The 21,254-nt window shown below is 51.7% G+C and overlaps 1 protein-coding gene and 1 long non-coding RNA gene across 2 annotated transcripts; both read right to left on the bottom strand.

Moving 5' to 3' along the window:
- Positions 1-1,796: 1,796 nt before the first annotated feature.
- Positions 1,797-3,404, bottom strand: LOC140680843 (uncharacterized). The gene is made up of 4 exons (XR_012052223.1): positions 3,107-3,404; positions 2,665-2,823; positions 2,366-2,478; positions 1,797-1,939 (listed from the first exon to the last, which is right to left on the bottom strand). It is a non-coding gene; the product is annotated as an uncharacterized lncRNA (long non-coding RNA).
- A 480-nt stretch (positions 3,405-3,884) lies between these two features.
- On the bottom strand, positions 3,885-13,216 carry LOC121469092 (serine/threonine-protein kinase pim-1-like). Its single transcript, XM_072919559.1, has 5 exons — positions 13,136-13,216; positions 10,989-11,126; positions 6,007-6,174; positions 5,436-5,802; positions 3,885-3,889 (listed from the first exon to the last, which is right to left on the bottom strand). Exons 1-5 carry the CDS (start codon positions 13,214-13,216, stop codon positions 3,885-3,887), a joined length of 759 nt encoding a protein of 252 aa, XP_072775660.1.
- Positions 13,217-21,254: the final 8,038 nt, after the last annotated feature.

Below are 21,254 nucleotides of genomic sequence, written 5' to 3'. Positions count from 1 at the left end.
GATTAAGGAAAGATCCATCACCAGTTAGCCTCAGGCTTTACCATCATCCACAGCCACACATCAGCTGGGGGAAGCCAAGGACTGGAGAGTCACTGGGAATTCCTGCAGGTGCCTCCACCTCTGCAGGCAATGAGGCTCCAAAGCTGTGAGAGGACCCAGCTTTTACACTGTTAAACAAACAAGCTGGCATCACTGCCACTTCGAGAACATCTGCTTTCATTCTCCTGACTGCTTTCTCCCAAAGCCTGGCCAGGGCTGAAGGAGGAACCAAGGGAGTTGACTTTGATCCTTCACCCCCAAACAAGGCCAGATGGGGCCTTGTCTGTTTCTAAATACAGAAAGATAAATCCATGTTTTATCAAGGAACACATGCATTGATCGTGTTGTTAATCATGCTTCCTTAATGAGTGGATACAAATACAACATTTGCTTGGGAGGTTCATCTAGTGGTGAGCTTTGCCTCAGGGCCTGTTCAGGCCTTGATCACAACCTGTTCAGGCCTTGGTACTTTGATCGGTCCTGAGACCTACAATCAACTACAACCTTTGTAATAATTCTTTCAGTAACACAGCTTAGATTTAGGTATTAGGCATAAAGGCATCTCCTCTTGTTCTACAATTAAGTGCAGTTTAACTTCATTACTCAGAGCTATTCACCTTCCTTTTAAAACATGCCTAAATAGTTGCTATTCTCTGTTGTTTATCAAAAGCCTCTCTTTTCTTGAGACTGTCTCTTTTAAGAAAGGTCTCAATACTCCACTTCCCAGCACAAAGTGTCACAGCAACTCACCAAGTGCACACACTGCAATGATGACAGGCCCTGCCACAAATGCATTTCACAGCAGCCTCTAATTTGGCAGCCACGAAGCCAATCCCACCAAGAAGAATTTTCTTCTGCCACTCTTCTACTGCTCTTTCTGTCAAGGTGATTCCTGACTGTTGGCCTTCAAACCTGTCACTGCTAGCAGTGCAACATCCCCGTGCCCTGATAGCCCAGGTACCTCCTTGGCCAGCAAGCAGATAATCCAAGGCCATGCGGTTCTCTGGAGTCCCCATTTGTGTTTGTTGGAGCTCGTAGGATGTGCTAATGGGCATTTCAACAGTATCATTTACTACCTCTTCTAATAATCCATTCAGCTCATTCATGTCAACTCCACGGGATGGGGCAGCGCACATGAGGCACAGGGTGAACCAGAATCCTTTGCTTTCGGAAACCCAAGGCACTCTTTGGGTGGAAAATGTTCTCTGGGCCCTAAGTCTTCCGTGTGGTCGTTGCTGAAGGACCCTAAATGGGGGCCCTGCAGCTGGGAGCGGTGTGACACTGACACTGACCAGCTGCAGCACCCCAAGTTCTACTGACATTGGGAGTGATGGTAAAGCACAGAAATCTTCTGACACTGTAGCCTCTATAACTGTAACAGGGTTTGGTTTCTCCTGATGGGAAATCTGAGTGAATCCTGTCACACGGATCGTTGTATTCCCGTGTCCCACAGCACAGGTTTCTGTAACTGTCCCTTCACTGACTCCGTTACGAGGCAGAGCCCATTGACAGAGTTCTGGCCACCCCACAGGGTGGGCCCTCCAAGGGAACCCCATTCCTCCCAACTTCAGCTGAGACCATACCCAGCAATTAGTGACACTGTGTGCTTTGGCTACCTTGGTCTTTACATTTTCAAAACATTTTGATGACTGATCTCTTGGTGAAACTCTGGAGGTGTTTTGGCAAACGTCAGTAGTACTTTAGTGACACCGTTCTTCATTCTTTTTGCTCAATGTCATTCAGGTTAGGAACAATAATTCTGTTGTCCATGGAGCTGGCAACTTTTTAATTCCAGAATAATACCCCCAAGGTCCTTTAGTGTTCAGCTTTACCATGTTGTCTGTGGGTAACAAGGCTTGGTGGGGCCCTTTCCCTTTTGGCTGGAAGAGGGCCAGGACCTCTGCTTAAAGAAAAAAAAAGGAAAAGGAAAAAAAATACAATTAGATGAATTGTAAAAGATACAAATAAAATCCAAGTGTTAGAGAAACAACTTCTGTAACTTTGCATTAAGAGGTAAATGATATTTTAAAAAAGAGAACTCAGTTATTTACATTGTAAATGTGCTGATGGCATGGATCCATCTTACTGACCTCAACAGCCTTTTTTACAGTTTTTGGGGTTTGTTTCCAACATTCTTTTTTTAAAATTGTGGTCGAAGCAATAGGAAATTGATTGGGGCCCTTCCAGCTCCAGGCAGGACTGGGAATCTCAACTCTGTCAAACCCCAAATCCTTTAGAAGATGACCTTCCTTCTCACTCTGGGAATGAGCTGCACATTCCCTCTGAAATTGTCAGGGGTTTCTTACGGATGAAAAATCCCACTTACGGCTTTTTGCTCTGCTTTGGAAGTGGGAAGGGCAATTCTCCATCCATCAGCTCCAGACTGCACTGCCTCAGGAACATGGCTCATTTGCAAGGTTTGGCCCACTCGTGGCACTTCTAGAGGAGGAAGAAAGTGCAACTGCACACTTCTAGCCAAAAAGAAATGAAGAATGAATAGTGGAGATCCAGGCGTTCCTGCGGAGATCCAGGGGTTCAGCTGGGACTATGGGGAGTTTGGGTCCTTGCCAATTGGATGTGTGTCCCCAGCTGCAATCTCCTGGCTTGCAGGGGAGTCTCACTCACCTGCCAAAGCAGAAAGCTCAGGCACTGTGCTCCAACGGGCTCGTCTGATGCAAAGCTGTCAGAGCAATGTGAGGGCAGAGCCAGCCCAGCTGTGCCCGGGGCAGAGCCCAGCAGAGCCCTGGCAGAGCCCAGAGCAGCCTCAGCACCCGCAGAGCCCGGCTGCAAGGAGAGAAACCAGAAAGCCCCGTCAGCTGAAGGCTGCTGTCCCCTTGTCCCAGCTGCCCACAGAGCCCAGGCCATGCTGGCCGTGCCCATAGCTGTGCCCAGAGCTGCCCATCACTGCTGCCTTTGGGAGCAGAGCAGGAGGGCAGGACATTCCCAGCCTGCAGCCAGCCACAGCACATCCAGCCCCTCAGCAGCTGCCCAGAGCAGGAGCCTCCTTGTGCTTGTTGCCGTCTCCCAAAAGCTCTGATCCCACCATGCCAAGCAGACGGGGACTCACCTCACGCCATCCTCCGCTGGGAGAAAAGCTGGTCCCAAACGATGTCCTCAGCCTTCTCCAAGGGCACGGCCCATCCACGCTGCAGCTGCTCCCAGGCACTTCCCAATCCCGACTGGACCTTACATAGAACGCTTCCTCTAGAAAAACAAACAACAAACTGTTGAAAAGAGATTAGAGACAAGGGGAAACAAGAAAAAAACTCTTATCTCTGTCAGAGGTCTGAGGAAGGCCCAACCCCTACATGCTAGGGAAAATCCCACCCATGGGGGAGAGAAGGCCACACTTTCTCTCTTCCCTCCTGCACTGCCCCCCAAAATAACGGTGATCCCAAAGCCAACAAGGGCAGTGGAGCAGCCCAAGCCCTTCCTTGCCTGCAAAGCAAAGCAGCCCCTGCACAGGTTCTGGAGTCCCACCCCTGCTCCCACCATGGAGGTTTGTTTGTGTCAGGCTGGCTGCCCCAGCCCCAGCCCCAGCCTCAGCCCAGGCCATGCTGGGTGCTGGGGGCTGCTGGCAGGGCCAGGTGCCAACTCCCATCTTGTATCCACCCCAGCCCACGCCCCCAGCCCTGCCAAAAAGCAGCTGGGCAGCCAACTGAAGTTGCATCTGCCTCAGCAAAGGGAGAAACTTTTGTTCCCAGCCAGTCTGAGCAATGCCCAAATCTGGGAGCATTTCCCCGGCTGTGGACTCATCTGCAAATTCGCTGTGGAGCCTGGCTTTGAAGGAGATGTCAGAAGTCCCTCATCTTCAGCTGCCAGTGGCCAGGTTGAGGAAGAGGTTGTCATCCTTGATGTTGTCGTCGCTGTCTCCAGCAACAGCAGCAGCCCCACCTGGTACAGCTTCTCCAGGAGCTCCTTCTCCTTCCCTGGGGGTCAGACCAGGCTGTCAGGGTTCTGCCCAGGGCCCCAGCTGTCAGGGAAGCAGGACAAGCAAAACCAGCTTGGATGGCAGCCAACAGTGCTGGGCAGAGCAGCTCAGCTCCAGCACAAGGCTGAGTGTTCCCACCCAACAATCCCAGTGCATTGATACAGGCAGGGAAAAATTCTGGGTTTCCTTGCTTCTGATTGCCAGGGCATGTGTGGAGCTGTAACTTACCAGGGCCCTGGAGCAAAGTTTGCATGTGGCTCTCTCCCTTTTTCTATGGCAGGTGAATATCCTGTATCCAAGGATCACAGAACAGGTCTTCTAATGAAGGTCTGTCCAAGAAGTGCATGGATAAACACCACCTGATAAGATCTTGGCACTCTGGGCAGAGAAACCAGAAACCACCGGTCAGCTAGAGAAGGCTCCTGTCTGCTTTGCCCCACTCTTCCCATGCCCAGGCCATGCTGCTTTTGTGCTCAGAGCTGGGCCTAAAATTTCCCATCAATTCCCTGTTGTGGAGGAGAGCAGGAGAGCAGGACATGTGCCACCTCCTCAGCGGCTGCCAGAGCGAGATGCTCACAAGCTGCTGCTGTCTCCCAGCACTGGTATTCCCCTGTGGCCAGAGATGAGGATCCACCTGGAGAGAGCCGCTGTGGCAGCGAGAGCTGATGGTCCCAGCTGATCTTCCGGCCCCTCCTGAAAGGGTGCTGCCCGCAGACCATCTGGTGCAGCAGGATGCCCAGGGACCAGATCGTTGCTGCCTCGCCATGGTACCAGCCCAAGTGGGTCCATTCCGGGGGGCTGTATGACAGTGTTCCTATGGAATACAGATGGAGTTCATCAGGGGCATGCTGCTGCTTCCAGAGCCTGGCCCCAGCATCCCTGGGCGTGCAGGGGCTGCCCCAGTGGCACACGGGGCGACTGCTGCACTCTCGCCAGCACCTGGGACTTGTGTACAAACTCAGGGCTGGACAAGAAGCCACTGGTGATGGAAGAGGGCAGCAGAAGCCCCGGCAAGGCCTGACCGTGACATGCAAAGCAAAAACCCACTCAGGGCTGGGGGAAAAAAACATGTCCTTATCCTCCCTGCCTGCAGTGCCCTAAAAATATTATGAAGCCAAGGTAAACAAGGTGAGTGGAGCAGCCCAAGCCCTTCCTCTCACCTGCACACCAAACTGGCTGGTGCACTGGTTCTGGCTCCCTCCTATGCTACCCCCACCCACGGGTGCTTTTGTCGGGCTGGCTGCTGCTGCTCCAACCCCAGCCCCAGGCAGAGTGGTGGGCAAAGGCTGCCAGTGGGGCTGGAAGATGCCTCCCCACCCAGCCCCGCTCAAAAGCAACTCAGGGGAAGGCTCAGTACCCTGACTGGCAGCAAAAGGGAGAATCCTCGCTGCCACACCCAGCTTGGCCTGTGAGATGTTGGGCCATGAGATGGCGGGACCGGGAGCACACCCCTGCCCAGGCTCACCTGCAAAGTGAGTGTAGGCTGTGTCTTGCAGGTAGGTGCCACAGCCAAAGTCGATCAATTTTGCCTGGCCAGTGGCCAGGTCAACCAGGATGTTCTCTGGTTTGATGTCGTGGTGCAGGACCCCTCGGCTGGTGCAGTGCCGCACGGCCTCCAGCACCTGGCGGAACAGCTGCCGTGCCACCTCTTCAGACAGGAACCTCCGTGCCCAAATGAAATGCAGGAGGTCCTGAGACCGCTCCGGCCGCTCCAGCACCATCACGATGTTGTTGGGGAGCTCAAGCCACTCCAGCACCTGGACCACACCAGGGTAGCCAGTGGACACCTTGTCCAGCAGCACGATCTCCAGGGGTGCGCTGGTGCCGTCGGGCTGCGGGAGGACCACGGTGCCAGCAGTGGGACTGATGTCCTGCCAGGGCTGGGGAACCCCTCAGCCAGCCCGGGATGCTCTGCGCCCTGCGCTGGCCCCACGCCCGCTCCCCATCGAGGGGTCCTGGTGGCTTCCCCCATGCCGGGCCTCGCCTCATCCCCGCCCGGCACGGCCCGGCTGTTCCCGCTGGCCCCGCTCACTCACCAGCTCGTCCCAGTGCCGGACGCGGTTCCGTGGCACCCTTTTGATGGCCACCTGCAAGCCAAAGGCACCACCGGGTTCAGCTCGCCGCCCGCCCTGCCGAGCCCCATCCTCCTGCTTCCTTCTCCTCCTTCCGCCTCCTCCTTCTCTTCCTCCATCCTCCTCCTCTCCCTCCTTTCTCCTCCTCCTTCTCTTCCATCTCCTCCTCCGCCCTCCTCCTCCTCCTGCGCCCGCCGCCGGCCCCGCCACTCACCGGGGCACCGTCCGAGAGCCGCGTGGCTGCGAAGACGCTGCCGAAGCCGCCGCGCCCCAGCAGCGAACCCACTCGGTAGCGCTGCTGCAGCGCCTCCTGCGCCTTCCCTGCGGGCGGGACGCGGCTGTCAGCACTCGGCCCGGGGCCAGGAGCGGCCCCCGAGCGCCCCTCAACCGCCCCGGGCCGGCCATCCCCAGGCCTTCGGTCTCGGGAACGGGACACGGGAGGCTCGGGGCCGGCGGCCGCGCTGCTGAGCAGCGGAGCTCGGGCCGGGGAAGCCGCGGCGGAGGCGGCAGCGGCCGTGCCGCGTGTGTCCTCCGCGGGGCCCGGGAGGAGCCGGGGCCGGGGCCGGGCTCGGGCCAGGCGGAGCCAAAGGGCGGCGATGCCCCAGCCCCAGGCACTGATGCCCGCCCGGCAGCGCCACCGCCAGCACGCCCAGAGCCGGGCGGAGGCGAGACCGCGGCGGGGCGGGCGGGGGCGGGGACGGGGCAGCCCCGCCCGGGGCCGGGGGCGGGCCGGGGGCATGGCCCGGCCAGGCATGGGGGAGAAGGAGGCGGGGAGAGGGGAGGGACAGCGGGTGAGGGACACCGAGAGGAAGGTGTCCCACAGCCGGAGAGAAAGAAGAGAAAGAGAAAGAAGAGAAAAACTGCTTTTGCTGCCGCTGCTGCCGCCGCTGCTGCCGCCGCTGCTGCCGCCGCCACCACTGCTGCCTCTGCAACTGAAGCACCGAGGCCGTTTGTCCGCGTGTCCGTTCCCCGCTTGCCCAACAGCCGAGCCCCACGCGCCCCGGGGACAGCCCCTTTGTCTGTCCAAACATGGGAACTTTGCAGTGTTGAGCCCAGATCCAGAGTCCTGACTCCTGCACACTGGCAGAGAAATCCCCTCCGCTCTGTCGCTGCTGTGCATTGTCCTTGCTGAGGTTCAAACACTATTGGGGCACATTCCCTGGGTGTAGGATTCGTACCTGCTCCTCCAATTCTCTCCTCCAACGAGTCCATGAGAGGTCTATGTGGATGGACCTCAGGGGACCCATTCATGCTTTGAGACACTGGGTTTTTCCTCGGACATTGACTCCTGGTTAGGTTGGCGCAATCTCCTCTCAGGCCCTGAGCTTCCAGGGCTCAGCTCTAAATGCACCACGGGGCTCATTGGGATCAAGCAAGTCCTGACAAACCATGGCTCTGCCCTGATTTCCTTCTGCTCTAGTGCACTCCATTAGGAAGCTTTCCTACAATACTGATGGAAAGTGTGTGCCACCGCAAATGCATATTTCGAATCAGTGAAGATCGTTCCCCTTTTCCCCTTTAATTTCTGTAAAGCTCTTAAATACTGCATGCAATTCACAAGTTTGTGCTGACTATCTGGAATTCAGGGGTTCTGATTCTATGACTTCCCCTGTTTACAAGTTTGTAAAACGCAGGGGAAGAACCACAAACTCACTGGGAAAGGTGGTATTTCTTAAAGTGTCCACTTTTCTCAACACAAAACAGCATACAATACTTCAGCACCCATCCACGTCAGCTTCCTCTGGTCCCCACATACTCTGGACACAATCAGAATAACAGCACACAGTAAAATTCCAGGAATCAAGTCTGAACCACAGGGGCAGAGGAGCATCCCCCCCCCCACCCCCCAATCCCCCGCCAAGTTCATCTAGCCACAGTTAAAATGTGCACAGTCTACACAAATCACCACTTGTAAACACAATAAATGTCCTCTCCCACGTTTCCCCACTTGTTCCACTTCTCCGCGGGCCCTCCCTGCCCCCACAGCTTATCCCAGCCAGCGCCTCGGGCCTCACTCGGTCGCTTCAGATATGAGTAGAACTTCCCCCCACCCCGTGCCATGGGTGCACACACTCTTTCGCTCATTCACTCACTTTATACACCATGCACTCACACAATTGGAACACATTACCTACACAATGTCCAGACCCAAGCATACAAATCCATTTACTACTGCATGTCCTGATTCCCTTTTTCCCATCCATGACCCTCGCCGAGCTATGTACAAACCACTTTATCCCTTCTTCTAATTTTTCCACTTCTAAATCTGGTCTTACTTTTGGTTTGCAGCCCCACCACTTCAGCACAATCATGGGTAGGCACTCCTGTGGTTTCCCCAAACAGAAACCGGGCGGGATTTTGTGGCGAGGTTTTTCGTAGCTCCAAATACCAAGAGTGGATTGTTATAGCCTCATATTTTAGAAGTCTGGCATCACCCATCTGCTTGTCTGCCCGCTTCTGCAAAACACTTCCCACACTGTGCAGGGTGCAAACCACCAATGGTGCCCCAAAGGTCACCCTCCCAGCCTCCTCCACCAACACTGCCACCGCCACAATTGCCTGTCCTGCAAGCACGCAGCCCCCCCGCCCACAGAGTCCAAAAGCCTTGACACACACGTGTCGGTCTCAGATTCAGGCAAAGAGAGAAACAGAAAGTTTCTAACCAGGCAGAAGCCTGAGAAAGTGCTGAAAAGAATGTAAATAAGGTTATTTATCTTTCTTGTTGTTCACATTGCTTATAGTTAAGTTCTACCCCTGTGCGTCATGCACTGTGCACCAGTGGTGAGGGTTGTTTTCACTTCAGGACCAATAGAGTTAGTCTGCATGAAGCTCTGTATAAAGAGCAATGCATTTTGAAATAAATCAGAGTTTTACTCTCTCCTTCTGAAGTGGAATCATCTCATTCCCGTCCACCCTCAACAGCGTCAGCACACACACACCACCGGCCTCTTGGCCCCTGCCCACTCCCAAATCCACACGCCATGAGCAGTGTGACCACTGGCGTCCACAAACAGCTGAAATGGGTCCTCCCACATCAGGGAGGCTCAACACAGGAGCTACCATAAGGATCTCTTTTAGCTCCTTGAAGCCCTCCGCATCCTGTTTTGTCAGGGACCTGAAGAGTCTCCAGCGTCACTGGACCCTTTGGTTCTGCCTGCATCTAGAAGTGCCACAGATGTGCCAAGTGGGGCCAGTGACCCATATTCCAAGGGCAGTGTAGGCAGGAGGGCATGAATGAAGAAGAGCCATCCCCAATTTCAAACCCTACCAAAGACACCATAAATGTCACTTTGTACCTTTAAGAGACAGCTGAGAACTCAGAAGGAAATGATGAGCATATTCACAGGGTGAAAAAGAAGGGAATCTTCCAGGCAAGTTAAAGTTTCAGAAGCTTTATTTTCAATCCTAATCTATAATCCTTCTCTACAATCCTACTCTACAAAACTACTCTTCAGTCCTATTCTTAGCTGGTTATGGAAGAAATGGTCCTGATGTGATTATCACAGTGTTTGCTTCACCTTCCTCCTCTTCACTGAAATAATGAGTGCTGCCAGGGTAGACGCTGGCTTGGCTGATACCAGTGGATGCTGCTCACAGGAAAACAAACAACAAAAACCAATAAAGTATGACTTTCTAAGCTCAGTGCTTCACAGATTCAATCAGGATTTCTCTGTTACTTAGAAAGACCCAGAAAGAGGAGTGATGGGACCGTAGGAGTGATGGGACCATCTGCTCCCCAGTCACAATGTGCAGGACCTTGCCATCACAGGCAAACCTGCCCAGAATCCCACTCATCCTTTTATTCTGGTTTCTCCATCCTGCCGGGATCTTTGCCCTGCCAGTGCCCTAGAAAGTGTGCTTTCTGTCCCTGGGGTTCCTGCCTTTCAGGAAACTCCAATGACTCACATAGGTCCCTGTCTTTGAAAGACAGGCACCATGCTCATTCCCACAGGGAGACAGAGCAGTGTCTCTCTTGGTACCTTCCTTCCCAGCAGGGCCAGCCGAGGGGCACTGGGTCCTGCAGTTCTCTCTTTGCCACACAACCTGGCAGTCAGCCTGGGCCAGTTCCCCTCTGCCTGAGCGTGCCAGGCAGCAGACGGGGCTGGGACAAGTCCTTCTCAGCTGTCCCTGTTTGTGTGCCAGAAGCCTCTAAGGGTGGGGTGGGGGGCACAAACCAGGGCCCCTCAGAGGCTCACAGTGAGGCCCCACAGCCCCTCCTGCCCACAGCCAAATCTCTCCAGACTGCTCTGCCAGGACTGGCAGCCTTGGGTTCCTCTGCCACCATTTCATGGCTCTGTACTCTGCATTGCTCTACTTCAATTCTTTTGCTGTTAGGTAAAACAGAACACACCACCCAGTTCCAAAACAGGGCAACAGAGACAGTCAGAAAACGGAGCACCTGTCCTCTCAGGAAATGCAGAGAGAGATGGAGTTACTCAGTTTTGTGAGGAATGGGACCCAGGGAGACTTTATTGCTGCTTTCCAAGACTTCAGAGTGGCTTTGAAGAAAGTGGGGGACACCTTTTTTAACAGGGCCAGTTACAATAGAATGTGGGTGAATAGTTTAAAACACAAAGGGGATCTAATCAGAGTAGGTCTAAGGAAAACCTTGTTTACTCGATGCATGGTGCCACCCTGGCACAGGTTGACCCAGGAGCTTGTAGGTTCCCCATCCCTGCAAGCATTCCAGGTCAGGTGGGACAGGGGTATGAGCAACCTGATCTCTTTAAAGATGTCCCTGCTCATTGCAGGACACTTGGACCAGAGGACTTTACAGAGCCCGCCCAGACCAGCCCAGCCCAGCCCAGCACTGCTCAGCATTTTCATTTGAAGAGCACCAAGAGTGGAGGTGAGGAGGAAGGGGGCTCATCTGATGCCTCGGGCCTCACTGGAGGAGGAGCCCATCCCTCGGACACTCTTTCACCTGCAGCCCCTTTGCGTTTTACCTGCAGGAGCTCGTCGGCAGACCAGCGCCGCTCCTCGTCTCTCTGCAGGCAGCAGCTCACAAAGTCACGCAGCCAAGCCGAGAGGAGCTTGGGCTGCCGCAGCTGAGGCGTCCCTGCTGTGGCTATCAGGTGTTTAGTCTGGAGAAAAAGGGAACACGAGGCTCCACCTGCTTCTTTCCCATCTGTAACTGCTCTCCCAGAGCCCATTGTTTAACCTCCATTCTGCAGTGGCAGTTTCTGCCCTGGCAGAGACCCAGAGATGACTTTCCTTTACCAACAAAAAGCCCAAACTCTGATGCAGCCACAACTTTGCCAACATCCTGCCAATCTTGCCTTGGTAGCTGATTTCATTGACTGACCTAGTTAGTGGGAACTACATCAGCAAAAGCACATCTTCTCTGAGGATTCACACCAGCTGGACAGCCTTTTCGGAAGGGGGACTTTGCTATACTAACTAATTCCAAGGATTAGTACATGAAAGGCATCTCTGCAGTGCTTGTTGGTCCCTTAAGCACAGTTGCCATAGAACAAGACTCATCAAGTTTTTAGTCCTGTTCTTGAAAACAATGGTAATTGGAAGAAAAGAAAGGAAATCCATCAGTTAATCCCCATGTAAGGAAACAAACATTTACAATCTCATATTCAACACAGACACATTAAGATGCATGCACAAATGTATTGGGATGAAAATGCCTGCTTGGGCACACAGGAGCCACCTGCAGCTCTGTCTCTCAGCAGTCTGAAAATTTCAGCTTCCCTTATGCAGCAAAAGAAAAATTTTTCCTGCTCAGAAAAAGGAGAAATGCCATCCCTATGGACACCCTCTGCTCATTTGGCTTCTCAAGTCGATGCATGAATGGTAGGCCCATCCCAGAAAATGCCAGGAAACAACAGGAGGTTTTGGCAGGCTCTCCCCCTCACCAGGCTCCGGCTTGGTGACGTGGAGAACGTGGCTTGGGCTATGAGAGAAACACGGTCACTAAGTGTTTCAGCAACACTGCACAAGAAGCAGAAGAGACTCTGTGGCCTTTGCAGCCTCATGCTCAGGTTTCAGGCATGTTTCCCAGTGAGCAGAAACTGCACAGGGAGTTACGTTAAGCCTAAGGAATGCACAATTTCTTACAGGCAAACATTTTCCCAGCATTTTCCACTGCACTCTGTTTCCAGCAGACATCCCCACCCTGTTCCATGCCCCTGGCAGAGCCCTGCACCTACTATCCACGGGCACCAGGGAAGGGGGCAGTCACACAGGAGACAGCCCGCTGCGCTGGGCAGCAACCAAAGCCCTGCCAAGTCGCAGCTGCAGGCCTGTATCTGCACAGGGTGCTCTGGCTGCCCACTCCTCGTGGAGTTTGGCTGGAAATGCAATTGCACGTTCTGCCTCAGGTAGCAGCACCATGGCTGTGCAAACAACAGCCAGGGGCCGTATTCCCAAGGCACTGCAGTGTGGAGGAAGGGATGCCCTAGAGATTGGGAAATGAAACAACACACTTTCCAGACAATATAAGTATAGGAGGAAAGATCAAATCTGGTCTTTAACTGGAGGCCTCCAGGGACAGATAGGGAAAAATATGGGACCACCCCACATAGGGCCAATGTGGTTTTATAAGTTTGGGAAACTAGCATAATTGACAGGAATTCCCAATTAGAAGCACAAGTAAAGGGGAAATCTCCCCCCTTTGGTTCCACCTCTTCTGGAGCCCCTCTTTCTTTGTGACTAGCTGCACTAGCTGTACTGGCTACAGTTAGTTTATGGAAAAGTGTAGTTCTCCATGTCTGGAGAACCTGTTTGAACTTCAGTTCCCAGAGGAGGCAGGATACGATAGGAACCTTTGGAAGGTGTTTTGCCTTTCTGCCTATCAGGGGAGGAAAAGTACTGAACTTACCTAGGAACTAGATAATTATACAACAATATTCTACAGAGCCATGCATAACTATGAAGGAAATCTAAAAGCAAAAATCATTTTGGCATCAGAAGGAGACCCTTCCCCAATCCCTAACCATATCAAAACCACCACAAATGGGACTTTCCATCTTGTAAAAACAATTCTGAAAGTTAACGTAGAGCTTATTCACAGGGTGACAAGGAAGGGAACCTTCCAATGGAGTTGAGGTTTGATAGAGTTTTTATTCTGAGTCCCACTCACTGGAGAGAGCCTTCCTGAAATGGTCATCACCACCTCCTGAACTCCCTCCATTGCTTCACTGCGATGATCAGAGATGCCCATCTGGAGAGAGGCTCGACTGGCTTCAAATACGGATGCAGCCCAAAGGGAAAGCAACAACAACAACAACAACAACAAGGGAACCATTACTTTGCAAACTCAGTGCCTCACAGGCTCAAGAGAGATTCCGTGGTTTCCAGAAATACACAGAAATAGGACTGACAGGACCTTCTGCACTTCTGCCTTTCTGTCCAGGACCTTGCTGTGGCAGGCCAGTATGGCCCATAGTCCCACTAATGTGTTCATCAAGGGATCTCCAGCAGCAGCAGTGGCGCAGCTCAGAAACCATCAGGCAGCAGCTCCCATTCCCTGTGCGTGCATGGGAGCAGGGCCAGCACTGCCAGGGCCAGGGCGGGCAGAGAGCACGGGCAGCGCTGATCCCAAGGAGCCACCGCTCTGACACTGCCAGCAGGACCCGCACTGAGACGAGGGCTCGGGAGGTGCCATGGGCACTGAGGTGGTTTTTGCAGTGCATGAGGCAGCTCAGGTGCCTGCCTGAGCCTTGAGTAGGCAGCAGGCAGCTCTGACAGCAGCACCATATGGCCAGAGAGCTGCTGTGTTTCAGACTCACAGCAAAGCCCACCCAGCAGGACAGCTTCCATGTCAGAGCTGCAGACCCGCTATCCTGTTACCTTGGTGGTATCCCAGGGCAAAATTTTGGACAGCTGTGACAGAGAATCTGTTCATCCAAGAGACTGATGACTCCACTCACAAGGAGCTCAGCACAAGCAGAGCTTGGGCAATCCCCGTGGGACCAGCTGAAGATGCCATTGCAGCTGAGGGGACAGGATCAGTGCCTGTAAAGGGACAATTCTAGTGAAGTACTAAGGCCTGAACAACAGGCCCTTGGCCAAAGCTGACCTCCAGATGAACCTTCCAACCAAACGTTATATTTATAATCGCTCATAAACAAAATATGCATGATCATTACCAGTATGATGTATGTATCTGCTCATTAGTGAAGCAGGTGTTTACCTCTCCACACTTAGAAGCTAGACAAGGCCACAAAATCAGATCTCTCTCTATCTGGCTTTGTTTGAAGGTATAGGGTCAAAGCAAACTCCCTTGGTTCCTCCCTGAGCCCTGGCCAAGGGGAGGATGAAACCAGATGTTCCCGCACTAGAAGTTATGGTACCTTGTTTATTCATCAGTATAAAATCTGGGCCCTCTCACAGCAAAGTTGGCAGCCTCACCTGAGGGTGGGTGAACCACATAGGAATTCCCAGTTACTGGGAGTGCTTCTCCAATCCTTTGGTGTGACAGGGCATCCCCAGCTGATGTGTGTGTCAGGACAATCGTCAAGTATTAGGGTAACTGGTGATGTATCTTTCGTAGTAATAATCCGGTGCATTGCTTAGCTTATCCTTTTGTACTTCTTTGCTGCTTTGCCCTACAGTAAATGGCACTTCTTCCTTAAGTTGCTGTGGGTGTCTTTGTTGCTGACCCTGCCAGCAGGACATTCCCTTCAGAACTGGACACGGTGGAGCCCTTCCAACACAGAACATTCTGTGATTCCGTGCTCACTTCTACAAAGTTTGCTCAGAATGAGTTTCAGCTAAAACACTTGAAATTATTTGCTGAACTTAGAGTTAATAGATAGTTCTTGTTGGTAAGTAATGGAGGGAGGGAACAGCTTTGTGTGTCCTTTTGGGGTGTGGCCCAATTTTCTGGCATCTTCCCTCCATTTTGGGATATCATACCTCCTTTTTGGGTATCTCCACCCAGCTATTTTGGCTTCCACTCCTTCCACTTTGGGGTCCCCTTTAACTTTGTGCACCCCATCCCCATGTTCCACACATGCCAGCGTCCCCAGTGTGAACTGAATGGCCAGCAAGGGACTGGGGAAGGCTGGGACCCACAGTGATGTCAGTCATCCCTCCTGGTTACACACAGGACTCCTCGGCCCTTTCTGGGGTGCCCTGGATTGCCCAGGTCACGGTGAGGAAGTGTCTTTGCTGCCATCCTGTGCAGGATCATGCTTGGCCCATTATGGCCTCATGTCCCCTGTCTCTCATTGTCCTTTGACATTGCCTGTGTCCCTGCACCCCTCTCAAGAGCAGGACTTTGGCACCAACCCCAACGCTCCAAATCCACACGTTGGCTCTGTCCCTATGGAATCCCGACACGTACTTTATGGACAAGAATACCCCTTACTTAATCTAATAATTGATACCTGGCTAACAAGATAATGACCCCTCACTCTCACTTGTTTGCCCCCTCCTCCTTTTTTCTTTTAGATGCCAAGGAAACTAGATAATGCTTGAGCTATGCTAAAAGCTGTGCAGAAAGAAGTAGTTACATTGTACCCGGGGATGGGAATGAAGCACTTTCTAGAAATCAGCAAATTTAGCAGAACAAGCTAACTGCAAAAGGCTAATTAACCACTGGCTATTTGACCAGACAATCTTGTAGAGCATGTGCAGAAACAGAGGTTAAAAAATTGAAGCCCAAGGAAGCCTTCTGAGCCTTCATCCAAAATGACCAGCAGGAGGCTGACAACTGTCATCATTAAGCCCAGAGTGACACAAGCTCACCAGGAGACTGAATTGCAGAAGACAAAAGTTTAATACAAAAGCTCTGTCTTTTATAGACAGGTTTGACACATTCTACTTGATTGGCTAATTAACAAAAACATCTTTCTTACAAACAGTCCTTAAGAAGAACAGAAAATCAGAATAGAAAAACACCACCTGCCGATTGTTTATACTAACAAGTTATCATCATTTTTGCAACTCCCTAAAAGGTCTCACAAGCCGCTGTGAAAAATGAATGTCGTTTCTCCCTCTCTGGCCAGGCTGCCATCCCCAGATGAGCACCTCGTGCAGAAACTGCACATGTGCTACAAGGGCTCATATAATTATGTAATTAGAATATATGTTGCAATATGAAGTTTAGGAAAGTATAATGAAAAGCCAGTGAATCTCAGAAAATGGGAAGCTGGACAGGACAAACGCAGATTTTAACCAATGTGGTTAATCAAACGTTCTCCATTTATTCAAGATAAGATGGTAGTTTCTATAAACTTCTACACAGTTGACAGAAACAACGGCACTCTGATTGGCAAGCTAACATTGCTTACCTTTTCCTTAAGGTGGTCTAAACCTTACACTATAAACCTATACTAATTAACACCCAAACAGCCCAGTGGTCCCCATCACACCTTAAGACTATTTCTATCTGCGCCACAAGCTCTTAATTTCTAACTGCGCCAGAGGCGTGAAGGCCTCACAAGGCCCAAATCTAAAGCCTAGACTGGAGTAGCTCAAATCTCATAACTCATGTCCTCTTTCTCTCAAAAATGCTGCAACAGGAAGGAACTCATGACCATCTCATTCCATGCCCCCTGCCTTCCACTATGCCAGGTTGCTCCAAGCCCTGTCCAATTGGTCTGGAACACCTCCAGGCATGGAGCTGCCACAGCTTCTCTGGCCAGTCTGTTCCAGGGTCTTTCCAATCTCACAGAAAAGAATTTCTTCCCACTCTCCTTCTAAACCTGTCCTTTGTCAGGCTGAACCCATTCCCCCTTGTTCTCTCCCTCCAGAGCCTTTTCCAAAGTCCCTCTCCAGGTCTCCTCAAGCACCTTCAGGCATTGGAAGGAGCTCAAAGGTCTCCCTGGAGTGTCTCCAGCAGCTCCACATCCTTCACCAATTCCAGAAACCAACCAGAGTTCAATCAATAAGAGACAAGAACTAGGTGGTTCAATCATGGTTACCAACACACGGAAATGACACAGGAACCCTCAAGCCCTATGGTTCTCTGAGACCAGCTCTGCATTCCTCCCACGCTGAGGGAGGGCATCAGCAGGAGCGATCAGCACTGCCAGGGCAAAAGGTGGCCTCTTTTCATGGCCCTTGAAACTGGACATGTGAAATGAGGTACACAAAGCCAAAGGCCAGGTGGACCTGTCATCTCTGAATGGCTCTTTACAGTCTTCCCAGGAACATGAATGACAGTCACTGTTTTGCCAGGGAAACAGCATCTGTTGGGAATGTGGTGCAGAAAATGTGCTTTCTGCTCCTCTCAGAGCCAAAATTCCTACCCATTCTTGTAAGTCCCTCTAAGAAAAGGACCCTGTTCAGCTGAGTGACAGTGAAGCAAAAAAGCAACCCAGGAATGCATTTTCCTGCTCACAATACCCTCCATTCACATGGGTGACTTCGCACTGGCACACAGGAGTAGGGAAGGAACCCAAACACATCGTTTTACATAAAATCAGATGTGTTGAGGGTTGGACAGATCTCACAGGGATATGGAAACCTCCCCTGAAAACCCAGTCAGGGAGAGCCTGAGCTCTTTTGTGGCTCTAGGCAGGAAGATGCTCAGGATCTCCCAGAGAGGCTCAGCAGGCAGTAGGATTATGCCTGGATCTCGCTCTGGAAATGCCAGTGGCTCAACTGAGAGCTGTGGGAATGATTTATAATGCACTGAGAGGGGCCACAGTCCTGCAAGGGTCTTTCATCAGGAGCAAAGAGCAGCCTGGAGGGTGGGGAATGCTGGAGCTGTACCACTGTGTGCTCATCCTTCACCTGAATGGGGAGCTGCCCCCAAAGTTGCTATGTATCACTTTTATGGTTCTCCTGTTGGGTATATTTTGGAGCAGCTGTTTTCTGTGGTTTTTTATGGTGTGAAGCAGCCATTTGCCTGCTGTGATATCCTCACAACTAATACTAACTCCTCATTCCCTTTGGTTTTATTTGGGTTTTTTTAATCCATTGGTTTGATTGGTTTGTGTGGGTTTGTTTTTTGGGTTTTTGTCTGTTTTTGTTTGAGTTTTTTGTTTGCTTCATTATAAGACTCAGGTGAAGATGGCATAGCAAAACTCAAAGACATGTAAACCAGGCTTGACTTTCCAGAAATTGCTTTTGGCTGGCCTTAGCTTCATCCTCCAGGCTCAGGATAACCAGTACATTTGCAGATTTTCCTCTGCAACATCAGCTTTCCCAGACTGTGTTCCGTGTTTCACAAATGGAGAAGAAAATGGATATTGTGCCAAGCTTCATTTCAACCTGCATCAGCATGAGAGAAAAGAAGAAAAAAAAAAAGAAACTATTCACCAGTTAGAGCAGAACCAGTGTCCCACCATCTTCCCCTCCACTGTTATTAATTTTGTACATTTAGAGGCAAACCTGGGCCTAAAGCTTCCATCGCTCAGTTCCTGATGCAGGACTGCAAGGGTCCCACAAGAAAGGCTGGGACAGAGTGTTCAGAGTGTTCAACAGGGCCTGTGGCAACAGCACAAGGGGCGATGGCTTTCAGCTGCAGGAGGCTGATTGAGGTTGGATCTCAGGAAGCTGCTCTTTCCCACTGAGGCTGCTGAGGCACTGGCCCAGGCTGTGGATGCCCCATCCTTGGGAACAGGGCTCTGAGCACCATGGTCTGGGGGAACGTTGCTAAGCATGGAACCAAAGGCTCTCTAGCTCAACTGTCACGTCACAATCCATGTCCCACCTGGAACTGCCAGCAGCCAGCAAGCAGCACAACACAACTGTTGGCCCTGGGGTCAGCACACCCTGTGCGCTGCTCCTGCCCGCTCCTGCCACCCTTCTTGTTCCTGCCCGCGGATACCCCCATCATCAGTTTTGATAGCTGCCGAAGGCCTGGATTGTGTCATCCATCCCTGCAGGATGTTCATATTTGTCCTAAGGAAGGTACGGTGCCATTCCATGGAGGTGGATCCCCTCAGCTGCCTGGATGGGCTGGAGTTCTGGGGGGATGGGGTGGGACAGGGACCCCACTCTGAGGTTTTGCTACCTCTGCAGGCTGTCGCAGACAGAGAGGAAGAGATGGAGGTGGACATCCAGACTGATATGGAGGAGGAGATGGATGTGGATGGAGTACAGACTGGAGAGGAAGAGATGGAGGTGGATGTGGAAGAGGGGAGGGATGTGGAAATGGAAGAGTACACTGAGGACATGGAAATTGATCAAGAAGATGAGGAGGAGGCCATGGTCCTGGGATGAAGATCGATGCCAGCAGCGACAGGTACATGGTCCCCACAGGCAGAGTGGGTTCCCTGCAGCCAGGCTGGGGCTGGGCTGGGTGGTCCCTGCTCCGGCCACACAAGCCCCATCCCAGTGCCTGGGGCCCAGCCCCCAGACCCAGCCAGCCTCAGCTCTGGCAGCAGAGTCCCACTGTGCCAGCCTGGGGACACACGGAAGAGCCCTCTGTGCCTGACTGGAGTGACCATGGCACCTGCTTTTCTTCCAGGACTGATGGAGATCCCGGGCCGAGATGGAACCATTTTGTACATAGTTTTTAGAGTTTGTTGTTCGCTTTAGGATATAGGTTTTAGTGCTACGTTTGGTCTTCTGTAAATACGTTTCCAATATTGTTGTTAGATATGTTCTTAGGTATATACATTCAATAAATTGTTGTTATTACAAATATTCTTACAAAAGTCAATGTGTTCTGTGTTTTCGTTGCTGTTCTTCTGTAAATAAACAACCCTGATTTTTCACACCCCAGTTCTCTTTCCATTTGCTTCAGGCACAGGCAGCATTGGCAAAGTTGTGTTTTCCCCTTGCTCCAGGTTCCCAGGGCGGGAGGTTCATGGGGGAGCTGGCACAGCCACCCCAGGAGTGGGGGTACCTGCACAGAGGGGTCCCACTGACAGAGGTCACTGTCTCCTTGCAGTCTCTCTGGACACACTTGGTAGCTGCAGGGGCAAATCCCAGCGTGCCCGGTCCCGTGGGATCCCATGTTGGGACTCAATGTCCCAGCCAGGGTGAGCACTGCTTGTGGCCCTGGGCTCAGCATGGCAGGCCTGGTGCTCACACCACTGCAGACTTCAAGCTGGCCATGCACAGCTCCGTGTTTCTCCCAAAAATATCACTGCTGCAGCACCTGGGGTTCCCCAGTGCTGGCCTTGTTATCCCTACTGCACGGAGGATCGCATGGCATGGCAAAGGATGGATCCCATGTGGCATCCAACCTGCCCTGATCCAGGCTGGGCACCGGCAGGGAAAGGTGCAGTGCAATGTCTGCACAACCCAACCAGCCATCCTACCCCAGCCACTGGATGAGATGGAAAAGCAGGTGGGGAGTGACTCCAAACAGCGCTGTCTGATTTATCTTAGCCAAAACCAGCACTGGGGGTTGTTGGGAGAAAGGGAGAATTCACATGTTCAGTGACACATTGGAAAAGGACCTTAATCAGATTCACAGAGCAAGGAGAAATTCTGCATCCCTGATTTGCAGTATTTTCAGCTAAAACACACCTGTCAGCCCAGGTAAAAGCAGATGTTCAATAGAGAGATGGGTGGGATTAGGTAACAAGCAGATATGAATAGGGAAGCAGCAGTATGTGACTTCTGTGTAGTTCTGAATGATGTTGTTCAAGACTGAGCTGCATAGTAATAAGAAATGGAAAAGCAATGATGGGAAAATTAATAGACGTACACAACAATGGAGATGAGATTGGATTTGAGGCAGGACTTGGTTCCAATCAAATCTGCCTGGGAAGAGGCCTGGCTTAAACTCTCATTGTTTGCTTTCCTTTGAAGAACAACAGTATCCAAAATATGACAGATGAATATTCCTGGGGTAGAGGCTGGTAATTCAACTGCAAACCTCAGGAGAGGAAGGATTGCAGGAACCACAAGAGGAAGACAAATTGTAGTCTCATCAAACAACAGAAAAGTCCAGTGCCTGTGTATAAATATACAGCGCTTGTGTTGAATTCTTCCAGGAAAATGCAAGTCTGAAGTGAATCCCAGGTGTTTGACTTCATGAAAATTAGCAAGCCCTGATTAGATTTCCTTCCCAGCCGGTGAATATGAAATCCCTGGGCAGCTGCCTCAGTTCCAGGTGTAGGTAGAGTTACTGTATCCAGGAACCTCTCCTCTGCATCTCCCATTTTTCTGAAAACAAGTCCACACAGTGGCCCCAGCGGCAGCACGTGTCACCCTCTGAGCTGCACTCGCTGAGATTTAGATTTCAGCCCCACTGAAGAACAACAAAGGCTCCTTTGTGGCCAAACCCAGAGACAGAGCCCAGAACTGATGTTGGAAGGGATTTAAAGGGCAAACACAGGTGGCTCTAA

The sequence above is a fragment of the Taeniopygia guttata genome, chromosome 29 (genome assembly GCF_048771995.1).
Source record: "Taeniopygia guttata chromosome 29, bTaeGut7.mat, whole genome shotgun sequence".
NCBI classification, from domain to species: Eukaryota; Metazoa; Chordata; class Aves; order Passeriformes; family Estrildidae; genus Taeniopygia; species Taeniopygia guttata.
Note: the sequence above shows the minus strand (reverse complement) of the source record. Positions and strands in the feature narration are given on the sequence as shown.

Coding starts and splice junctions, on each gene's coding strand:
- LOC121469092 (XM_072919559.1), bottom strand. CDS start 13,216: ATGGGCATCTCTGATCATCGCAGTGAAGCAATGGAGGGAGTTCAGGAG. Junction 11,127..13,135: donor TTTCAGGAAGGCTCTCTCCA/GTGAGTGGGACT, acceptor CTTTTTCTCCAG/ACTAAACACCTGATAGCCAC. Junction 5,803..6,006: donor TCCGGCACTGGGACGAGCTG/GTGAGTGAGCGG, acceptor GTCCTCCCGCAG/CCCGACGGCACCAGCGCACC.